Source organism: Epinephelus lanceolatus, chromosome 17, assembly GCF_041903045.1.
Source record: "Epinephelus lanceolatus isolate andai-2023 chromosome 17, ASM4190304v1, whole genome shotgun sequence".
Taxonomy (NCBI): Eukaryota; Metazoa; Chordata; class Actinopteri; order Perciformes; family Serranidae; genus Epinephelus; species Epinephelus lanceolatus.
In genome coordinates, this window is record NC_135750.1 from 24,634,479 (window position 1) to 24,657,811 (window position 23,333).

General features: G+C 40.2%; 1 protein-coding gene across 17 annotated transcripts in view; it reads left to right on the top strand.

Moving 5' to 3' along the window:
* adgrb3 (adhesion G protein-coupled receptor B3) overlaps nt 1-23,333 on the top strand; it is a 136,475-nt gene that overhangs the window by 86,869 nt on the left and 26,273 nt on the right. For all 17 annotated transcript variants that reach the window (XM_078176352.1, XM_033612968.2, XM_033612971.2 and 14 more), the window contains 4 exons: nt 5,908-6,054; nt 7,121-7,196; nt 10,175-10,277; nt 10,798-10,841. In XM_078176352.1, the coding sequence (XP_078032478.1) occupies nt 5,908-6,054; nt 7,121-7,196; nt 10,175-10,277; nt 10,798-10,841 (370 nt within the window). The remainder of the gene's footprint in view (nt 1-5,907; nt 6,055-7,120; nt 7,197-10,174; nt 10,278-10,797; nt 10,842-23,333) is intronic.

Sequence of the window (23,333 nt, forward strand, 5' to 3'; positions counted from 1 at the left end):
ACGAACCAAGACATAGAGAGCCACCAGTAAGTCTAATTGACACAGAATTTGCTTCATGCGCCCTGTTCTTGTCACAAATTGCCTTGATTGCCTTAATGAGGAAAGTACTCTATAATCAATGCTAATTTTCTAAAACAGAAGTCTTACTGTGGTGCTACTTGGTAAAACCTGCAGGTGCTGAATTATATTACATGTGTTTAATTTGATACCATAATTAAAGTTAAAATACAGACTTAGATGTAGCATCGTAGCTGATAAATAAGTGTGATAAAACCTGAAAGACAGATGATCCACCTGATATCCATTGCTCCCTGAGCAGTGGGGAAAAAACAACATTTTTAATATTATTTGACTTTTTCTATCATGTAGCAACAATACGGAGTAAGCTTCAGAGGTATGAAGGACTTTCTCAAAGAAAGTAGCTTTCAGTTGTCTGCTTTGCATCTTGTAGTTCCCCAGGTGTGACTGAAGTCTTCCTGATTATGTCATGCACCTTTTTAATGAGTTGCAGCTGTTTTGGATTGTCAGTCTCACTAACAAAACAGACAAGCGCTCCTTTCTGTGAGACTCATTTAGCTGAAATACACAAAATGGTCAGGTGTCTTAGACGTGGTTAGAGACGGCTTGTTACAAAAAAAATAATAATCTTTATCAAACTTATGGCGAACATGTGTGAAAAATGTTAAAGTGCAGCATCATTATCATTTCGGTGATGCAGGACTGAAGGAGGGTTTTTGTCTTAGAACAGACGCTGAGGGGCCGTTTGGCTTGTGAGCAATTATTTGCAGGTGTAGCGGTAATGAGCTGCCTCTGGCTAGAATCAACCAGAACCTTACCTCACTGCTGGTGGAAAAATCTATAGGTCTTTTAGGGAGATTTTTAACCTGTGTGTTGGAAATGTCAGAAAAAATGACTGCTTTCACCCACTGCAAGGGGTAAGCGTCTTGTGTGCATGCATGTGAAACTGCCTGTCCCCACCTAATGTCACATACTACTGGACCCATCAGCCTATTATTTGTTGTGCACATTTATGACTGCATGCTCTCCAGTCACAGGTTTTGAAAAACCTATCTTAGTGACTTTCAGACCTTCACTGACTGCTAACTCCTCACTCCTTTTAACCAGCCATAGGGGCCGCAATTGATCAACAAGATCACATTGCAAGAGATGTTTTGAGCAATTGGCTAGGCTAAAATAAAAAAGCCTGATCTTTGGCCTTTGCTGTGGCTCAAAAACTGACATCCATAGATAAGTTAGGTCTCATTTTGAACCGGAGCATCTGCAGATTAATTCCACACCTAATATATTATAATCCACTTAACGTAGGCATAATACAAGATGATTGAATCCGCATTTTTGTTATCTTTGTTGCCATCTTGACTGTAAGGCAGCCGGGAGAGACAGTTAAATGACATTCAACAATAGAAATATACTGCAGAGAAAGGATATTGAACTTTTTACTGTGGTCATTTGACAAGTACAAAAGAATTAGGCGGTTGTTAAAACACATGTCAGTGGGGCTAAAAAGTGTGTCACACTCACTAGTTTGAGCACTCCGTTTTGGACCAATCTTAAATCCATTTTTCTTATTAAACAGAAAAATCCATTTCAAGATTCTGTCCTTCACCGAGCTAAGACTAAGGTTAACTTCATTTTCTTTCTTGTAATACTTTATTTTCAGTTTTTCAGTAACAGAAAGGACATACATGATGATGCAAAGAGAAATGAGACACCAAATAAAACAAAACAAAAAGGCTGCCAGCCAGTGTACAACTTTACATAAAAGGTCTTTCAGAAAGGTCGCCATAATAGCAACATTTAGAGAGCAAGGTGAAGTAGCATGAATAATTGAATGGCGGTAAACACCAGACACACACATGTAGCCAGGCAGATCAGGGTCTCTATGGTTGTGGGGTAAAATATCTTCTTGTTAACTCACTGTAAAACACACATTATTCAAACTTGACAGGAACAAAGTAAAACTCATCAAAACCATCCAAAACTGGCTGAATTAGTACACTGTTTCAACAATCACCAGCTCTGGCTTGGTCTCCAACGGTACACATAAAAACGGCTCCCACTCTGACCATCCTGCTTTGTTGATTTGAATGGGGATGTCTATTCTACTCTCATTCTCAAGAGGGAGTTAGGGTGGGGTTTTATCGGACATCGTATACCAGGTTTGTCTCCTTATCACCTGTCTCCTCTGCTTACACCTTGAATATGTAACCTGCATAGTGTTTTCCTTTGTTGCACTGCTGTCATGCACACACTGGACACACAGCCTGCCCTGCACTCCCTGTTGCCCACCCACATGCTCCCAGATACACCTGGCAGAGATCAGCATTCTACTGAGTGCACTTTTCTAGTTGGTCCTGTTTTCAATTTTGCCATTATATTTTTTTAAAAAATCAGGCTTACAGAGATCAGGCTTTTATATAAAAGGTGCTTTCATTTAGTCATGATTTACAGTGTGTGTGTTTGTGTGTGTGTGTACAGTGTGTACAGTGGAAGATGAGTCAGTCTACCAAATCTCTGTGCTGATAATACGTGATTAAGACATGAAGCGCAGAGTTTTCAGTATAATACATTTTACCCCTGGATACGGCACAGGCTGTAATAGCCAGCCTCACAGTAATTTCACCTCACACTACAGTGCCTCTGTGACCACGTGGCCCTTTTGATTAAAGGAATGGAAAGTTTTGTGGGTCCATTGGTGGAAGCCAAGTGGAGAGCATCTGGCTGAGTAAGATATTGCGGCATCATTTCGTCACTAATTTATGGCAGCCTCTTGACACCTAGATAAATACTGGCTGTCACCGGTGCATCGTCCTCTGTCCTCCTACTTTTAGTCAAATAACCTTGATTGCCAAAGGCTCTCCACTCCAGCAACTTATTCTCTCTCCTTACAAGCAAACACTTTGAGGACAAAGGGAAGCACGGGACGCGTTAGAAAATTAAACACCACTTTGAAGGTGAAATACATCATGCACTTTTGACATTTTTGTTCTGGCTGTCTGTGGTGAGGTTATACGTCACGGTTGAGAGAATATGTTGACATTAATAGCGATTAATTGCAATTACACGCGCACATGTGATGGCTGCAAATGCTCATTAATTTATTTTCTGTGGAAAATGTTTGTCTGACTTCGACAGTTTACATAATGCTGAACCTCTCATGAACGCATTCAGACTTGATGAGCAATGCTATAATTCCCTCTTATGAAAATGAGCCATACAGAATACTCTCGGTGCACTGAATCGGTGTTGAGAACCATCACAATCCTAAATGATCATTTTATTTGTGCTGTCTAGCCCCATCAGGCAAATGCAAAGCCCCATTTACCTGCAGAATTACCCACGACTCTGAAAGACAGTCGTCCTAGCACCCTGTTGTGTTTCACAGTTTGCCCCGTGACTAAAACCACCTCCACACGCACACACACTTACCACCGCTGCTCCCAACATCTGGTGCAATGAACAGGCCTCTTTGCAAATGGCGGGTCTCGTGGCGCTCTGTGATTTCGTGCCCGCTGCTGGATCATCCGAAACACACAGACACACCTTCTGTCACAGATTTTACTCAAACGTGGAGTCTTGCCAGGATTCGAATTGTATTATTGGCAAAGCACGAGGAACAATAGAGCTTTTGCATCAATGGTAGGATTAGCCTCAGATTCCCCTCGCTGAAGCACCACCTGACTGGGACTGGATGTGATACCAGGTAGAGAACAGTATAGCTTTATCCTCTCCTTGTAATGCTGAGGCCTTTTCGGTTGATCCTGGGTATTTTCCTTGTCACTGCCTTAGTGCATGGACCGGCCTTTTATGGCTTCTCAGCAGGGAGCTGAGAAAAGAGAGGAGTGATTAAGGAGATTACCTGTCTACCACTTGTCAGATGCCAGTTGTGGCTTTGATTATGCACTTTATAAATGTGTACTTGAATGCATCACAGTCTCAGACAGGGATTTCTGTGACACGTAAACTACCTGTATATTCACATGCTCAAATCAAAATTCAAAATATAGGCCCATCATACTCAATTTATTAAAAAATCTCTAACAGCATCAGAATACACTAGTAACTAGATGTCATAGTTAGGTGGTGATAGCTAGAGTATTTAAAGATCTGCCTCACAGTTTGGGAGTGATAGCAGGCTTCACTCTTGTGTTTTTACTTTAGGTCGTAGGAGTGTTTTTTGTGAGTATATTTGGATTGCAGTTCATTTTAGAGAGAAAAGCAGCAGTGTTGTTGCATATCTGAAGGATGAAATGAAGTTCCATCTTCCTTGTGCTCATATTCAAACCTAATAGTGTGATATAACATTACTTTTAGGGCATAAGACTTTTCAGCGTCAGTTTGATTTATATTAATGAAGACAGGAAACTCTGTCATTTCAAAACTTCAAAGCTCCTCCCATCTGGTTCCACTCTTATTTCTGTGGAGATAAATATGGAGCTTCAGCCCAACAGCCATTTAGCTTAGCTTAGCAAAAAGGCAGAGAAAATGGGAAAGCTAGTCTAGTTTAAAGCATGTGAGTGGATGAGTGACAGACCCCACTCTTCACTCATGGCGCTTTTCATTCCCTTCATTACCCCGCTCAAAGCCACTCACAGGCCACTCTGCTTGATATCGCTCCATGCTCAACATAGAGCTCCTCTTAAATCACTCACTGCTCACACCAAACAAACAAACAAACAAAAAAAGAAGCTGTGCTGCGTTTTAATTGGAGCTTAAAAACTAGCCAGACTAATTCACAAATGAAACATGAGCTCACTCAGGAGATCTGTCTGGTTTCCTTCCTGTATGAATTCACAGTTTCCTTTTGAAAGTACTGTGTAAACTCAATTATTGAGCTCACAGCAGCTGATTTTTGTCAGAAAATAGAGGAGATGTTAAGATTTTTCTTTTCCTAATACCAATTCCAATACCTAAACTTGCATATCGGCCAATATCAAGTAGCGGTCTGATACGCGAAAAAAAATGCGCTAACAGCTGAATCCTAAAAACCCTGTATGGATGTAAAATGGCTGTCATCACTGTTGTATGGTGGATTTAAACCTACAGTATATAAAACATGAACAAATACATACAGAGAATGAATGCCATTGCAATGTAGTTTATTCTCCGTTAAATATTGTCAAGTTCCCGACATGTTGCTAATGGCTAATACTACACAGTTTACCAGAAAACAGTTCCTCTCCGACGCTCTTAAACAGCAGTTGGCAGCGGCTGTACAGAGCAACCTGCTGTGTAGGCTACTGTTGTAGAGTGCCGAATAGATTTCCAGTAAAACTGCTGTTTAATCTGGGTGCTAAACTACTCTGAAGTTTATAAATTACGTGGTATTGGATTGGTGCAACGAACCATATAATTGCCAATACCAGATTTTGCATTTTAGGCAGTATCAGAGGCATTTCCGTTCCTATTATATTGGTATTGGAACAATTCTAGAAAATAATGAAAGTAAAATGACACAAATGCATTCTGGGTCAGGCATGCTTTGAACTCACAGTGTAAGCGGTATGGACACTTGATGTTTATCCTTAATTATTGAAGAGCTTTTTTACCTTCCAATAGCAGCAGGCTAGCTGTTTCCTTGTGTTTCCAGTTGTTATGCAAAGCTAAACTAACAAGCCCCAGCTTCATATTTACCATACAGACATGAAACATGTCTCATCTGATTCTCAGCAAGAACATGAACACATGTATTTAGTTCAGATATGACCAGCGTGTTCAAGACAGGGACAACATGCACTCGTAAAAGAGAAATTTTCATTGCAGGCTGACTTTTGGGTAATCAGAATCAGGACGACTCTCCATGAGACAGTCCATAAACACATAAATATTCTGATGTATATTGATCATCACTATTTCTTCTTCGGTCTGTTTGTTTGAATTCTGCAGTGGCCAGCATCCAGAGACTTCCAGCAGTGTCTGTGATGACTGACATCAACTTCCCCATGAAGGGTCGTAAAGGCATGGTTGACTGGGCCAGGAACTCTGAAGATAAAGTGGTCATCCCAAAGGGCCTCTTTGTTTCCCAGTCAGCAGGTATGCGTCTGTATATATTTCACACAGCCATCCTACCTCTCGTTCAGCACATCTTTCTTAAGGACTCAGAGCCACACACACACACACACACACACACACACACACACACACACTCTTCGTGAACTGCACAAACTTTATTTGTCTTAAAATATATATGTAAAGTTTACTTCTACATCATGCAGTAACATTTCTAGAGCCTGCAGAGGAAACTATAGTAGAAATACAGGATTAATGCATAGTGAATAGACAATGATGGATTCAGTGGCCACTGCTGAGGAATAGGAAATAAATATCTTGACATCTCAGCAAAAGCTGAATGATTTTAGTTGAATTGCTCTGTCTGAAAACTTACAACAGGACCTCCACACAGACGCATCAGTCTTGTGCAGAGGGTATTTCCTTAATGTTTTATGCTACACCACCCCTTGTTTTGGGAAAGTGAAATAATGCTACAAGCCTTTGAACACAGCCAGTTTGCTGGCCTGTGCTTGTTCAGTCAATGAGTTTCCCGTCGACTCAGCATTTTCAGCCTCCTTTCAAACACTGCCAGTCGCCACTGTATATATCGCAATCCAGAGCCAGACAATTTGCTTAATTGGTGTAATCAGTCTTATCTGGAATATATCAAAGATAACAAAACAAGGGATTGATTAGGAATCTGTGCCACGTGTCTAGTCCCAGCCACTCTCATTTGGACAAGCTGATTCTATAGGAGGCTTTAGCACTTCTTTTACAGGAGTCAACAAACGCTGGAAAAAGTTGTGAAAAATTAAAAAAAATGCTTTGGCATTTAAAACGAAGATGTTTACTCAAGCCAAGCGTTGATTCCAATTAAAACTTTCCTTTGAATTATGATAATTTACCGTGTTATTGGAAGGCAGACCCTACAGTAATAAATATATACTGTACAGACATTTTGAATGTTTGCTTTTTAATTAATCCGGCAACAAGATCCACTTTTATAATGAGTTTGGGCGACACTATAAACAAAAAAAAAAAAAAAAGGAAGTCTATCGGTGTGAAAACCTGACAGCAGTGTTCATTCATTGTTCATTTTCCCCTGTAGACATGGAAGGATCGCCTGTCTTCATTCTGGGGACTGTTCTCTACAAGACACTCGGACTCATGCTACCTTCACCAAAGTAAGGGCAAGATATCTCCTCGTCTGTATTTTCTGGTCTGCTGGCAAGAAGAAATATGAGACAGATTTAATCCTTTGGAAGCTGCAGAGGTGTCCATTTTTATTCAGAGTAGTAGATCAACTCTTGAAACCAGGCTGTGCTGTCTCCGCTGTCCCTGAAATGTTCCACTTTAAAGACATGAAATCAGGAGAAAGAGAAAACCCCTGCTGTTGTACATGTGTCTTCAAGTTAAAGTTGATGGCTTGTGTAAAACAAGTAAAAACAAAGTATAGACTCACAAAAAAGTAATGCCTCTCAGTCATCACCTGTCACCCAGCAGATGTGTGTGGTGGTGTATTTATTTGTAAGAGACTCTGCCCTCATTATTTTCTTCTTATTTCGCTGTGCTTGTGACATTCCTGGACACAGCACACCAGTGAGGACTTTAATAAAAGGTAGCGACCGGATGCCAGACAATAAGCAGCAGGCATCCAAGAGGAAGCTACTGCGCCAAAAAAATGCAAATATAGTGAGGTGAAACGCCAGTCTGGGGTCGACACTTTTTACAAACATGAATTCCTGTGCAGCATACCTTTAAGAACTCTTCTCATTTATCATGCTAATTCTTCTTTAAGCTAACAAACATCCGATTTTTGCATATATGACACTTGGAGATATTAATGTGTTTGTGTTGACTCTAATTTAGTAAATGAAACATATTCGCTGTAGCATGGAAAGTGTGGTTAATTAAGGATGACATTAGTGGCTGGAAAAGCAGCAGGATGTCCCACACAAACACCTGGTGTCAGACCCCAGTCAACAAGTCCCTGGCACCAACGTCCCAAGGACAGAACGGTCATTTCACGACCGGCCAGGCCAGCTGTCACAGGTGGAGCACAAGCCCTCTGTGCACATGTGGAGAGGAGCTCATAATGGGGCGCCGACGCTCGCCCTCTCCGGACTACCAGGAGAAGCAGGTCAAGTGGGAACTGATCAACTTGAAGATTCTGTATTTGCCAAATTTTTAGCTTGTAAAGTTTCAAAATAAAAAAATACATTTTTCAACAGAAGTCTCTCAGAGCATTTAGAGAGGAGCACTAAAGAACTCAATTTTCTTCATTGATTTCATTTTTCAATGAGTCCAGGAGAATGACTTGTATGAAAAAAAAACATACAGATATTTTCAGCACAAGTGGTGCTGTTAGGACAGGGGGGTTGCTGCAGTCTCACCTCGACTTCCCTTTGTGAAGTTGACAGTTTTCTTCCTAGTGGGAAGCACTCGCAGATTTCAGTTTCTAATAAGAAGAATATTCTGTCAACTGCACAATAGCTGGAGATGGTATTTGAAACAGGACTATAATGGCAGATTTTTAAAAGCATCGGATACAAAGAAAAGTCTTGTTTGGTTCAGACTTTCCTTTGATTTGCACTTTCTGTTTACTGGTCTGCTTGGATGTTTTGAATGCCATTACTGGCAAACATCCTGTATAGCTGCTTTGACGTCTAATGGGCAGCTTTTTAAATCCTCCTGTCCTTGATATTCAAGGTAGTATTCAGTACAAGCTTGTACAAAGAAAATACCTTGGCCTTACAGTCAAATATTTGAAAATGAATTCAAAGAACTTGCACTCTAAATTTTAGACTATTAAATTAGAGAGGAATTTAAATTCTAACCATGTGTGCAAAATCTACTCAGAGACCCCAAATCAGGTTTGGTACTGGTGTTCCTTATAGATCCCACATAAGTCTCACTGACTCAGCACTTAAACCTAATCCTCAAGTGTTAATGCTTCTTCACAGAGCGTAAAAGTACACCTCAGGTGTCTGAAGTAAAATCAGGGTTAAAGGCTTTGAATACTGCAAATGTTGTTCATCCTTTATTCCTGTAAGCTCCATGTGACATTTATAAGGATATACAGAATGCTAACACAGTTAATCTTTAAGCAAGAGTCTCAACTTTACTACATTGTGTTAGAAAAATGGGCCTCTGTGACAACTAAAGGAACAATGTGTAAGATTGAGGGGGATCTAGTGGCATCTAGTGATGAGGACTGCAGATTGAAACCAGTTGAAACTTCTCTCGGCTAGAATTCCTTCAGTGTTCGTTCAGGAGATTTTTACCATGAGCAGACTTAACCGCAGAGGTCTCTTCCTTAATAACACTGAAAATGTAAATGTTAAAGGAACCATGTGTAAGATTTAAGGGAGTTTAGAGGCTACTAGTGGTGAGGATTGCAGATTGCAACCGCCTGGAACATCTCCCGGTTAGAATTCCCTAATTGTTCATTGTTCAGGATGTTTTCACAAGGTGCTGAATTATCCACAAAGGTCTCCGACAACAATGCGTAAGATCCATACTAAAAATGTACGTATGGACAAAAGCCAAAAATGGCCTGCGCCAAATAATATTGACAGTTTCTACAATCAGGCTTCCACTTCACCATCTGCATCGCCAATTTCCTGTCTCCAAAATGGTCATAAGCATGGGGCAAAGTTTTTCCCTTGAAGCCTGTTTTATAGATCACAACTTTTGCATGGTGGCGTATGCCTTTTTCAGGCCTCGTTTTGTGCGTAGGCAATGTCTATACATGAGATCCCAGGTGATTTAAACCGTTAAACACCAAATAGAGCAATTTCGTGTTAAAAAAAATCTGTGTTTTTGCAACACTCTTGTCACGTAGGGGCTGATTGCTCATGTGGCCAACACGAAAATGCGGTTGGCCGTATTTACAGCCACTGTTTGGTTTGTCCGTTTTGGGCAACTACAGAAACATGGTGGTGCAACATGAAGACACGCTTCCTTTGTAGATATTAACAGGTCATTCCAAGGTAACAAAAACACAATGATTCTTACATTAAGGTGGTTATGAACTAATGAAAACATATTCATTATATTATACTCCATACCTGCCAATGTATCCCCCAGAATCTTACATACAGGACCTTTAAAACATCCAAGAAATTACATTAATTTCCTAACTTTCTTTTGTTTGACTCAGGAACCACACAGTCGTGAACTCCAAGGTCATCGCTGTGACTGTGAGACCTGAGCCCAAGGCCACTGAGTCCCACCTGGAGATTGAACTGGCTCACCTGGCGAACGTAAGAACCGAAATCACCCTGTCATCTTCATGTACATCAACAAATGAAAATGTTGTTTGATTACTGCTTTTAATGTTGTTATAAAAGATAAAAGACTTGTTTGTTTTTAGCGCTCTACAAAGAGTTTTCGTCTGTTGACCTGAATGTTCTACAATGACCACAGCACATATAACCTCCCATCAGCCTCCACACAATGGTGGTTAATTGGCTCGATAATTAATTTGCAAGCGCCTGGTGTCGGGAGAGAGCGCTGCAGTCAGATAATTACATGGACAATCCCTTTTATGATCCAGGCCCTTTTTATTCATCTTGGAGATAAAGGGCATGGAAGTCTGAACGTGTCAGCAAGTGTGTGTGTGTCTCTGATAGTGCACTCCGCACTCTAGTTGATGTGATCCATGAAAATCTGCACTGAAGGACAAATATGCAGTTGATTTATGATGATGATGGCGATGATAATGATGATCAGTTATCATCCTAATTTACCTGATAAACATTTTGTCCTTTTCTTGCCTTCCAGGGAACAATGAACCCTTACTGCGCACTGTGGGACAGCACCATAATGTAAGTGGGCATGCTCTTTCACTTTTCTAACTTTCTCTGTCGTTGTTATATTACTTTTCTGTTACACCTCTGAAATTGGGTTAGTGTGCATCTTCCCTTCGTCTTCAAGTCAGGAGCACATTTCTCTTGTGCACTTCTTTGCAAAGAAGCTGGGTAACTCAATAGCACAGCAAGAGTGCAGGAGAAAATAAGCCTGCATGGAAATATGTTACAATAAACCCTCATCAGGAGGTGGACAAAATAGTAGGAATACCTTATGAGAATACATCCCTCGACAGAAGCCCAGCTATAAATGAAACTGCCTGAAGCATACTGAGTGATGTTTGTACTTTGCTGAGGCTATAACACATGATGATTTAGAGGAATACTTCACCCCCAAATGACCATTTGTATATCAGTTACTCACCCTGTGTTACGCTGAATTTGTGAAATGTTGCTTTCCTCACATGCCTCCACGGTCAACAAAGAATCCAAAAACAGAGTAAATTCGTGAGGAATTGAAGTCATAGGGGACAGTGTTTAACAACAGCAAAACTATATCAAAGCATCTCTTTCTAAACTCACACACAACTTGTGCAGTACAGTATAATCCAAGTCCAATGTATCCAGTCTTATGCTCAGTTCTTCCCAAACACCTGCATTTTCACCAAAACTTCACACTTTAAAACATTTCTGCATAAACAGAACAGGAGCACTTCTCGTTTGGGCCTGAGACTGTTTATGCAGAAGTATTTTAAATTGTAAAACTTCAGCAAAAATGCATGTGTTTGGGAAGTACGGAGCATACAACTGGAGAAACGAGACATAGATTATACTGCCTGAGTTGTGAGAGAGATTGTAAACAGATGTTTTGATATAGTTATGCTGTTGTTAAATGCTGTCCCCTATGACTTTAGTTCATCAAGAATTTTCTCATTTTTTGGATTCTTCGTTCACCATTGATGTAGCTCCTTTTATAACAACACAGACACAGGTCGGTTCTCTCAAACAGACGTTTATTTGGGCATTTCTGTCTCTCTGAACCATTCCCTTCTTGCCACACCTTGGAAACTAATTTTAAGAATAAACTTAACAGAGAATGTATCAATACATGAGCTGTGTCTCAGTTCAGGGGCTGCAGCCTTCCAAGGCTGCATTTAAAGACCAATTGCATCACATCGGCGCGACCAAGGACGTCCCATTTCAAAGGCTCCTTCACATGCTGCCAAGAAATGCAGCCTTCTTTTCCAGAATGTGGAGGGAGAGGCCCAGCCTTTCCCAAGATGCCTTGCATGCCGGTGACAATTATATATTACGTTAAATTATGTAAGTTAGCGGTTAATTGTTGTTAACATTACTATTAACTAAAAACACACAGCTTAAAGAATCTTAGATTGGTAATTTTACCTGAAAACAATCCTCCATCAGCCTGAAATATATCAAACGGCAATTTCTCTGACGGTGAATCATCTTCTCAAGTATTAAATTAAAAAATATATATATATATATATATATGTATATATATATATATATATATATATATATATATATATAATAAAAATGAAAATCTCTGGCTCCATGATTTAGGGCTAACCAACTTAGTAGCTTACTCCTTCTTTTGTCAAGCACAGCTGGTTGCTAGGTAATAGGAACACCAACGGGTAGCAGCGAGAACAACTGGTGATGCAACCAGGAAATCCTCCTCAGAGCAGACCGTCTCATTTTACAGACTGTTCGGTTTGGCTGATGCGGACTGATGCGTGGCCGACGTAGACCACGAAGGCTGCTTCCTTCAAAGGCTGCAGCCCCTGAATGGAGACACAGCTAAAGTGTACTGTAACATGACAGATAAGGAAACAAAATGGCGGTCAGCGTGAGCATATGCAACAAAGCGGAATAAACTTAGTTTCCTAAAGCCCTTAAAGTCTTTCAAACGTCTCTCCGAAAGTCTTTCCACCCATCTTTCCAACCATCCACTTCACTTCAAAGTCGAGCCTAGCAAGACATTCTCAACACTGCACTATACACAGTCCTACAGCAAATTTCACCATAGCAGCACACAGTTTCGCCATGGAAATACAGGTAAGTAAACAATGAGCTGATGCCTAGACAGTGTCAGCCTTTGTAATCATGTACAGTTTACCCCTTATACATCAACTCACATGAGCTTTACATTTTAACCTTAATGGATTAAATTATTTATCCATGTATTTATTAAATGATGAACTTGGTTATGCATCATGCACATTTTAAACTAAACATTTTTAAACAGCACTTAGGGTTGAGGCATGTAAGAAAAGCACAATTTCCTCTTTGAACTCAGTGAAGCATGTGCTGAGTAACTGATTCACAAATGATTACCTGGGTGGTGAGGTATTCAGTCTGTGGAGTTTTTCACTGTCTTCAGTGTCTGAGTCAGTGTTGGTGAGGTTCTGCAGTTGCAGTGCTCATGTTCAGCATATGCCGTCATGATTTCGTCAGCCCTCCTGAGAACGTAATGTGAGTCACTCATGAGTCATGAGTTCACTCCAGTAAATTGCAGCTGCGGAGACCTTCATACAAGTGAGTTCTAGTACAGAGGATGGGAAGTTAAAACCAATTAGCAGCATGTGTGGGCCTCAGACATCAGACGACGACAGACATCTGAAAAAATACTAATTTTTATGAGGCAACTTACAGAGATGCAAACAGGCCAGATAGTCACCGCCTGAAGTGCTGGAGCGTCAGCCACAAATACTGCAGAATTATGTAACAACGCAAGGGGATAACTCTCAAAAATCATGAGGACATATGCAAAATACAGCTGCATTAGCAAAAGAGAAGCACCACATGACAACGGCACAAACTAAAGTATGATCATGCAGACAGATAAAGACCTGATACAGTTTATACGCATTAAAAGAAAGCTATCAGTGCTTTGGGTTCATGTGTTGTCAAGATTCTGTCCGCAACCTATACATTTACCCACTGAATGCTCCTCTGACAGGATACGTACCCTTTTGAGTTGGGCTTGTTTTGCCTGTGTTTGGTGTTGTGATGCTGTTTTTAAGTGGATTTGATGTCACCTTGTTTGCAGTGGAATGATTCTCGTACCTGCACTGTTAACATTTGACAGCAATGTTCTTGTCACAGTGTCACTTGATAAAACCAGAGTTGTTGGAGCATTTCCACTCCCAGAAAGTCAACTTTCCTCGCTACACTGCAGTGAGGCCGCTTTACTGCTGTAGCTGAGGGGCAACTATCTAGCAGCTGCACTAAAAAAAGAGCAGAGGCTAATAGCAGTTGAATTATTAACAGTTTAAAGCCTTCACATTTTCATTATAGCACGGTTTTTAACACTATTTATGACCAGCTATTTTTAAGCAATGTTTTTGCATTCTGTAATTGTCTTTATATTTATTGTAGCTTTAATTGTTCCTGGAAGAGACTGCTCTTCCTGTGTGGGATTATTCAGTTCACATACTCATGCACAAAGGATTCACAGGAAGCGATGCATTTCACATGCTGTTACGTGGAAGGAAACATTTGGTGTCGGAAGACGTTGTTGAATGTTGGGATCCTCTCAGCCCGTGGTTTGTTCGGGTGCGCTGTAAACAGACACACGAGTCCTTCTGTTGCACGTCTCATGAATACACTAACTGCTCAAGGCATGTTTGCTTCCCCCAGTGGTCCTTACGTCTGTCTCTCAAACGCAATTGCCGTCACTGCCAGTAACCACAGGTGTTGTTAAATAAACCAGGACTGAAATCTTAATCTTTATCATTTCAAGATCTGGTATGTGGATATGTTTATGAATGAAGCGATGCACATTTCTGCATAGCATGTTACAACACAGCTTGTATTTAATGTGTCATTGAAGATGGATGAGCAGTCACTGAAATATTTTGGACCTCAGTGTTGCTCTAACTGTGGGAAACCTAACAGCAGCTGTGGATGAACCAGCTCAGACAACAGCTTATACAAGGTTGTTATTTTTACTTTGAAATAGCATGTGAATTGTGCATAGTCTGTCCTCTATCATGGTATTTGAGGGCAACGGGTCTATTTTTGAACAGCAAAGATACAACTGGGACAACTCCGCTCCATTCTCTTTTCCTGACTTTCACAAACCAAGTGTTTAATTCCAGCATTTTTCTTTTTTTTTCTGATCTGCACTAAGTCATTTTAATCAGAGCGCCACCGAATGACTCCATGGTATGATTATCATGTTCATTTCAAACAGTTGGCTCGTCCTGTTACACAATAGCAGCCACTCTCAGGACTCATCGAGGGGGTAATACACCATCTGTCAGCCATGTTGGTTCAAACCAAAAGAGAGTGCTCACTGTAACAATTAGCAGAATGGAAATGTTGTTCACAAGTGGAAAACTGTGTCCTCTGACTCTTTCAGGTCTAGATACTGAACATGTGAATGCCGAGCTGATCTGTGAAAGCAGCTACAGTAAAGCTGCGAGGCTGAGAAAGCTGCCACACCTGAGCCTCTGCTGCTTTACTTTCACCACAGGGGTGGGAGCCTGGGGCGTAAATATTCTTATGTGACAACAACAGGAAAAACTCTTGTGATTTGTCTGTTTCTGTATAGCAGCTGGGAAGATGGTTTTGAGGAGAGAACATGCAGTTCATCACTACAAAGCTGTAGCTCCATATCGTGATAGAATCCATACATTTTCTGGTGCCTTTCTCTGCTTGTCCTTTGCCTTTAATTTTTTCATGCAGAGAGGACAGAATGGTGCATTTTTAATATGCTGCTGTTAAATCTTAATAACCGCAAAACTGAGTAAATGTATTTTTCCTTTTTCAGCAATAAGGGAGACAGCAAGAGTTTTTCCGGCTACTTATTTTGGATGTTTTCTACTAAATTGAGGTTTAATGAGAATAATTTCATATATTAAAATCCATCCATTAAAGGGAAAGTATGACAGCAAAACAATTAAAAAACAATGAATGGGCGTAAAATTGAGCAATTGTTCCCCACCAGTACTGAATAGTTTGTATGATTTTAAAAACTTTTTACATTTGCTGAGAGCAAAGTCAGTGTGGATCTTAAGAATTAAGTATAAAGAATGAGAAAGTCTACATAGGACGAGTGAGAAGGGTGGTGGATTGGTCAAACAATCATGTCCGATGTGAAACCAAAAGTTAAGGTAGTTATGTGACTTTACAGAGTTTGCACTATGCAAAGTACTTTACAAATGTACTTCATGTAAGCTGATGTCACCTGCGTTCTCTATGTAGTCATTTTAACTGAAACCGCAATCTTTTCCTAAATTTAACCATGTCTTTTTTTGTCCTCTAAACCAGTGGTTCCCAACTGGTGGGTCGCAGAACAAAAGTGGGTCATGGGTCCATTCTGAATGGACCACAAGTGACTCGCAAACGTGCCAAGTTTGTAAAATATAAAACAAAAAAACACTTTATGTTTAAGTACAGTGGATCTCCAGAACAGAGCTTTTATTTTGAAGTGCCAATTCCTTCTATAGAGTGAGTGAATAATAGACAGCTATTTGACAGAGACAGCAAACTAGCTCGACGACATGGCCTAAAGCAAGTATGAAGCTTAATGTATTAAACTGTGTGGACCTTGGACTAATGACTATGGACAAATCTGGACCCTGGGGCTGGACCAGTTGGGAACCACTGCTCTAAACCTAACCATTTTTTTCATTCCTTAAAGGGAAATTTTATTTCAACCTGTCTCCTATCATCCTAAATTTGTTTCAAGTGACTAGTGACATAAAAATAATAGTTAGCATGTTAGCCGTTAGCCTAGATACAGCCGGGCGCATAGTAGTGTCAGAACTGTTAAAACATAAGTGAACGGGCAACCTTCAAGTGCAAAGTTAGTCCACTAAACAAGCTTTTTTTCCACAAAGACCTCCTCATATCGTTAGGATAAATGTCAGAGAACATATAGAAAACGACATGTAAACGTGCTGTCTTACCTTACCGGTGTGGTGCCATGTTTGTTTACCATTTAGCTCTGCTTTCCAAAGCGCGGCCGAAATATTGCAAGAACAAGCAGCGATCTCATACCGTGCATGAAATCTCGCGAGAACAAGCAGCAACAGCTGGAAGGCAGAACAGGGTAAGGTAAGACAACACGTTTACGTGTCATTTTCTATGTGTTCTCTGACATTTATCCTAACAATATGAGGCAGTCTTTGTGGAACAAAAGCTTGTTTAGTGGACTAACTTTGCACTTGAAGGTTGCCCGTTCACTTACATTTTAACAGGTCTGATGCTACTATGCGCCCCGGCTGTATCTAGGCTAACGGCTAACATGCTAACTATTATTTCTATGTCACTAGTCACTTGAAACAAATTTAGGACGATAGGAGACAGGTTGAAATAAACCGAAATTTCCCTTTAAGAATAACCAAACAGTTTCACAATGAAACTGCGGCTGTTTGTGATAGACTTTGCATTGGCATTGCTGTCATGTTGCCGACACGTAACTTGCAGACATCACCTGTCCACCACCACGTAATGCGTTGTGAAGAGGTCATGCCCATTTTCAGTATTTCTGTAAGACTGTGTAGATATGTGTAGGTATATTATGCATCAGCAATAATAATCCAATAATATATTAAAATGCAGGACTTTTATTTGTAATAGTTTTTTTAAACTGTAAACTTATTTTATGGATATAGAAGACATAAAATCCAAAAGATAATATGTACAGTGTAAACACTTATTTCACAGAGCATGGTTCATGATATCACAGAAACAGGACATCCTACTTCCATCCTAAAACAACAGAAACGAATGTCAATCCCTGTCATTATATCTTCCTTTCCTGTCCAGAAGCATCACAATAAAAGCTTAAAAATAGAAGCGCTAAAACTGTTGACAACACAAAAACAACATGAAAAGGATTAAGACGATGAAGATGATAATTCGTGTGACAATCACTACAGCAGATATTTTCTGCAGTTTTGACAAGATAATTAGTTCCCAAGCAATCTTCATTTAATTCTTTGCAGGTAAAATAAGGTAAATTACTCAGCTGTCAACTGAGGCAAAGGTCTGGACCAGCTTTAATGACATGGACTTCCTGTGACTGACATGCTTTGACTGGTTTTGTAGTCCAGAGAATTGTAGGATGACCTGCTGCAACTGGCAGCAATTAGCTCAAAGTATTAAAGAACATAAGTGCGAGTGAAGAATAAAACAAGGATGTGAATAAACATGCAGCTCTCCATGTGAAAAATAAAACACCGGAGCATCCGGAGAGCCAATATCTTTTTTTCATTTACTTTTCAAGTCTGCAGCTCCACAGCAGCGAGTGTAAACAGGTCAGATGCATACACTTTTATTACTCTTTGAAATGTCAATATTTTCAGCTATCAAACAAGTCTGAAATTGCCAATATCCCACCACTGTGCCGAGGGAAAAATGTGAAATGCAACCCAGTGATTTTAGATCAGTCAACTTCCCCGTAGTGTTCAAAAATAAATATTCTTTTACCCAAGAAATATTTTACTATCTTACACTAATGTGCAGTATCTTGGATATTTAGTTTCAGTGTGACTCCAGCATGAGTTTAAATCAGATTACTTTTCAGCCCGTCTCGTCTTTCTTTAAATGGTTTGAGAGGATTGATTAATCTCATTTTGAGCACTGTAATCACATGCATAAATTCCATCTTGTTAGTTGTTCTAGACGGCCACTGAAGTTGCAGAAAAAGAAAATTACAGAATGACATTACAAGCAAGTTTGGCCTTTTGGCATTCCCCTGCAATTAGATGCTTCTAAAATCCTTTGAATCCCTGGAAGCAGTGCATGGGAAGCCATATGAGTGTCTCTCTGACTTCTTAATCGCAGATGTTTTTGCATCCCCCTCTCAGATTATCCACCAAAGTCTTATGGGGGCCAAACCTCAAACTGAAGAGGACAACCTTCATCATTAAAGGCTTTTAGATCCTAAAATATAACTTGAAAATAACTTGCCACGTCAGGATTAACAGCATCTTGACCCCTTTTTTAACACATCTTTAAAACACACAGCCTTTTTACAGGCTGCTGCATTTATTAGACCTGTTTTCTTTTTTTACTTTTTAAGATTCGATTCTCCGTGTGTCTTTTTTGCTTCCTCTAAAGCACCCTGAAGGCAATGAATTGTATTAGTACCACTTGGCTATTGTAAGTATTAAATGTTGTTTCCTTTTATGGTGCAGTATAACCAAACAGATTGTAATCTTTACGGCCAAACATGCATAACTGTGGTGGGAAAAGATGTGCTGAGACTCAGACCACCAGAGTTAATGTTTCCTTCTTTTAAAGTCCAGATCAGTTTAGATGATATACTCTATATATTAAAAAAAACTGCAGAAGACACTTTTTAATAACATGAGACAAGCATTTAATTGTAATATTTTAAATACTACTATTATGAGTTCATCTTGAAGCAATGGGCAGGCAGATATCTGGAGAATACATAGTCATTCTGCAGCTCTCCCCTCTCTGTCCTAAGCCCCTCCCACCAGACAACCACAGGCATATGCACTGCTTCATACAGTAACCCAGTGTCTGCCATACATTGATTTATTTAATCTGATATCATTGTAGAGTTACCCTGGAGATCCCCAAAGGACACGCTGGGATTCAGGGGCTCTAATATTAGCTACATACATGTGAACTTAAAGCTGCAGCCAAGAGCCTTTGGCTCCATTTAGCATTATGCTAAGCTAGTTGCAACATTTTCTCTCCATCTCTGAAATTCTTTTCAGATACTGACATGTTTTATTTTGTCTACTGTCAGACACTCTTTTAGACTCTTTTTCTGATAAATCCATCTGCCTTTATGTGGGCAGTAGGGGTGGGGAAAAATTGACACAGCATAGTATCGCGATATTTTGTGTGGCAATATCGTATCGTCACACAGTGTCAAGTGTCGATTTTTTTGTTTAATAAATTATCGATATGACATATACAAAGTAAACTTTAGGTAGCCTACTAGAATAATATAATCAATTGCTTTTTCAGTCCACTGGATACGACAATAAAATGCAATAAAATGGCTGAAGTGAGATGAACAGATTGAAAACTTTATCTTGTGAGACAAAACAGATGTTTTGCCAAATTTTTCCTATGGGGATGTAATTTAAAGTTAAAAAAAGGTAATTAATCGCAATATATTTTACCACAATACTCAGCATATCGCGACATATTTAAAATCATGACAATATTGTATCATGACTTAATCAGGCTTTCACCAAAGGGACATGCACACACATCTGCAACAACCAATAGAAACGCTCTCTCTTTTTGAAATGACCTGTGATTGGCCAAAGTCACCCGTTGCGGGCTACATTTCAAAAACCTGAAAGCAGTGCCAAGAGGAGGTGCAGACGTCTAGTGTTCTCTCAGACCACTTGAATTACAGTATGCTCAAAGGTGATGCCATAACCAAACTGCCAACCCCAGCTTTTAAATTAATGGTCAATAAAAATAAACTGTTGGTCATGATGGTAGATGACTTGCTAATTCCAGGAGAGAAACAGCCCTTTCAAGCCTGTGACATCATAATATAGTTACTTAAACTGATGAGGAGTAAAATGCTGCAGTTCAGCTTTTCTTCATGATTATAACAATTACCTAAACAGTTACGCCTCAAATACACCTGCTATACAGTTTATACCATGAATTTACTAAGAATGCTCCACTTCCTGTGGAATGAAAGCACATGAATCATTTATGGGTTAAGGTGTGAAAAGCAGCTGTTGCAGCTTCAGGTTCTTCAAACATCTGGAGATCCTGGATTTGAGCCAAACGGGCCACACCAAACATCGCCAACTGAGGTACAGCTTGAAGAGAGGAGTTGTTATTGCAAGATCTGGTTTGCCATTACCAGGGTTCTTAAGCATCTTTATAATATAGATACCAGATGATACATGGGTGCTATGGGTGCAGTTTGATACACTTATATTTCAGCTTTGCTTTGCGGATGTACCATAACAGACAAGAAATTTAAAAAAAATCAGGCTAAAGCTTCTCACAGACTGTTGAACCATAAGAATCTACAATCAGCAGCTTTTGTCTACTTAAGTTAAGAGCTGCTTAAGAAATCCAACAAGTTCTGTAAACAGTAAATGCACCTGCAGCTGGTGATGTATATATTTAGAGCTCAAAATACACAGATCCAGCTTTATCTTTCAGTTAGAGTTGTATTCAGTTTTAGGTTCAAGTGTTCTAATTCTGTTGAAAGCACCCTCTAATGGTTTCCCTCTTTGACATCAAGCTTCTTTGACATTTCCGTATCTGAGATCAGCAGTTGTCAAAGTTTTTCACATCATAGACCCTCAAATCGACACATTTGCTCCACAGACTCGCACTTGATCAGATTTAGTCCCAGGGACCCACGTTGGAAGACGTCTGTTGTTTTTAGGTCATTTTGGAATGGAGACTGTCGACGCTGCAGATGGGGAGGCGATAATGGCGTTGCATTCTCTGTTTCTGATGGATTTGTTCGTAATGACATTAAAGGGCGTCTGGCTTTGCTCGGGACCTCTGGCTGTCTACTTTGATCTCTGCACACTGTTAAAGGACGCTGGGAGGCAGAAGAAGCAATGTGGGCGATGTTTACAGTAATTCTAAGCTTCGATCCAGCGAGGACTCATGATGGACTGATGAGGACACTAACCACACATTAGTTGACAGCAGGCAGTATCGCTGTGTTTGTGTGTGTAAGAGCACAGGATGTGAGTTTGGGGCAAATCTTGTGCTCCTTGAGGTGTCATGGTCAGATAGACTTTACTCTGTTTAACTGTTGTGTTCATATAATGTCTTACTTGTAACCCTAGTGGGATTGATTCATAGATGAGAGAGGATTCACATGTTGACAGTTGTGACCATTTTTAAGTTTAAATGAACTGTCACACATTAGTTTGTGGGCTCCTGTTTTGGAGCCTCAACTTTGGCATTTTGGCCATCACTATCTTAGATTTTTGGGGCTAGAAGTGACTGTATTTAGACGAGCAGGTGGAGCTTACCCTAACAGTAGCTGCAAGCTTGGTTAGCACAATGCATTTACAGCTATGGTTAATTGTGACTATGCTAATGCTAATTTTCATTAGCAAAAATCAGGCTTAAAACCATTGAAACAAAATGTACTGAACATCCAACTCCTTAGAGGGTCTTTTAGTACAACAAAATGCTGGGCAGGACTTTTATAGGCAGCCAAAATGTAAGTTAACTTTCATGAACTGAAACACACTGAAATAGTGTCGGCTACACCCGTACCCTGTTGCCTGGGGTTGCATCATGGTTACATTATCTAAGTAACGTTATCCCTGTAATAGCAACTTGTCAACGGAAGGCAACCACGTGTAAGCAGGCTTTCAGTTGGGCATTTTAACATGGGGGTCTATTGGGATCGACTCGCTTTTGACGCCAGCCCCAAGTGGCCATTAGAGGAACTGCAGTTTTTGGCATTTAGGTCCTGATCACACAGAAAGTGTTTTAGCAGCTGGAGGAACCTTTTTGTGATTGTTTTTAATGAGAGTGAAGCTTTTTGCTTGCTGTTTTGTGTTGCAACCACCTCACGTTACTGCACTCTAGGCGCCTGGCATTTTTGCTGGACCGCTTTGAGCTCCTTGAGTTGAAAAGGATGTCATCTCTTTTTTTGTCATGGCCACAACAACAAATTTACTTTTGGTAAACAATGGAGGAGAAACTGGTGTTAGCTCTTGCTGGATACCCAGAGCTATACAGCCCACATTAGACAGTAGGTTGTCAAAATATGCCTGGAGACGGTCATCATTGAGGTGAAGCTCTTACTGATCCATCCTCTTTTTAAGGGTCTCATGAACCCACACAGATCTCCGTTTCTCTGTGCCCAACAAACTATTTGCTGACAACCTCTCACTCTCAAACAGAGCTACAACAAGTACCCTCTGCCTGTCCATTTTAGGAACGAGATACTAATTACTGTGTCAGTACAGACACAGTTATGGGTGCCCTTAAGTTCAACTAACTGCAATGATAATAGGCATAACGGACCTATGAGCAGGTGGAGCCACTCACGTCCTCAGTAACAAATTCAAACTGCAGGTTCTTTTAAGGTCTCTGCCCCACTCAGAATTAATTACATTTTTCTCGCTGCATAAAAACATGCAGTCATTTTTCTTTTTCCCTTCATTTAGTTAACACACGCAGTGCGGCCCACAGGCTTATATGAATTGCCCGTCATGAAGAAATCCAAGATGGATGGAATAACTTCCCACCCTCCTCTGCCTGTGATTGTGTGTCAGTCTTTCAGGACTTTATGAAATTGCCCAAAGTGCATTGCCTCAGGCCGTCTTTAAGCTCTCAGCCCAGTGCCTGGCTAATCTGATGTGGGCATGGGATGAATTTAAAGAGCTTTTTGGATGGCTATCCACCATTGCTGAAAATATACTTTATGGTGAATAAGGTGTTTTCATATGCAGAACTGTGAAAGAACAACAAGGGCTAAAAAAACTGCAGCTCAGCCCAATCGTTCAGTCTGTACAGCCTGTTTAGCCGGACATACAG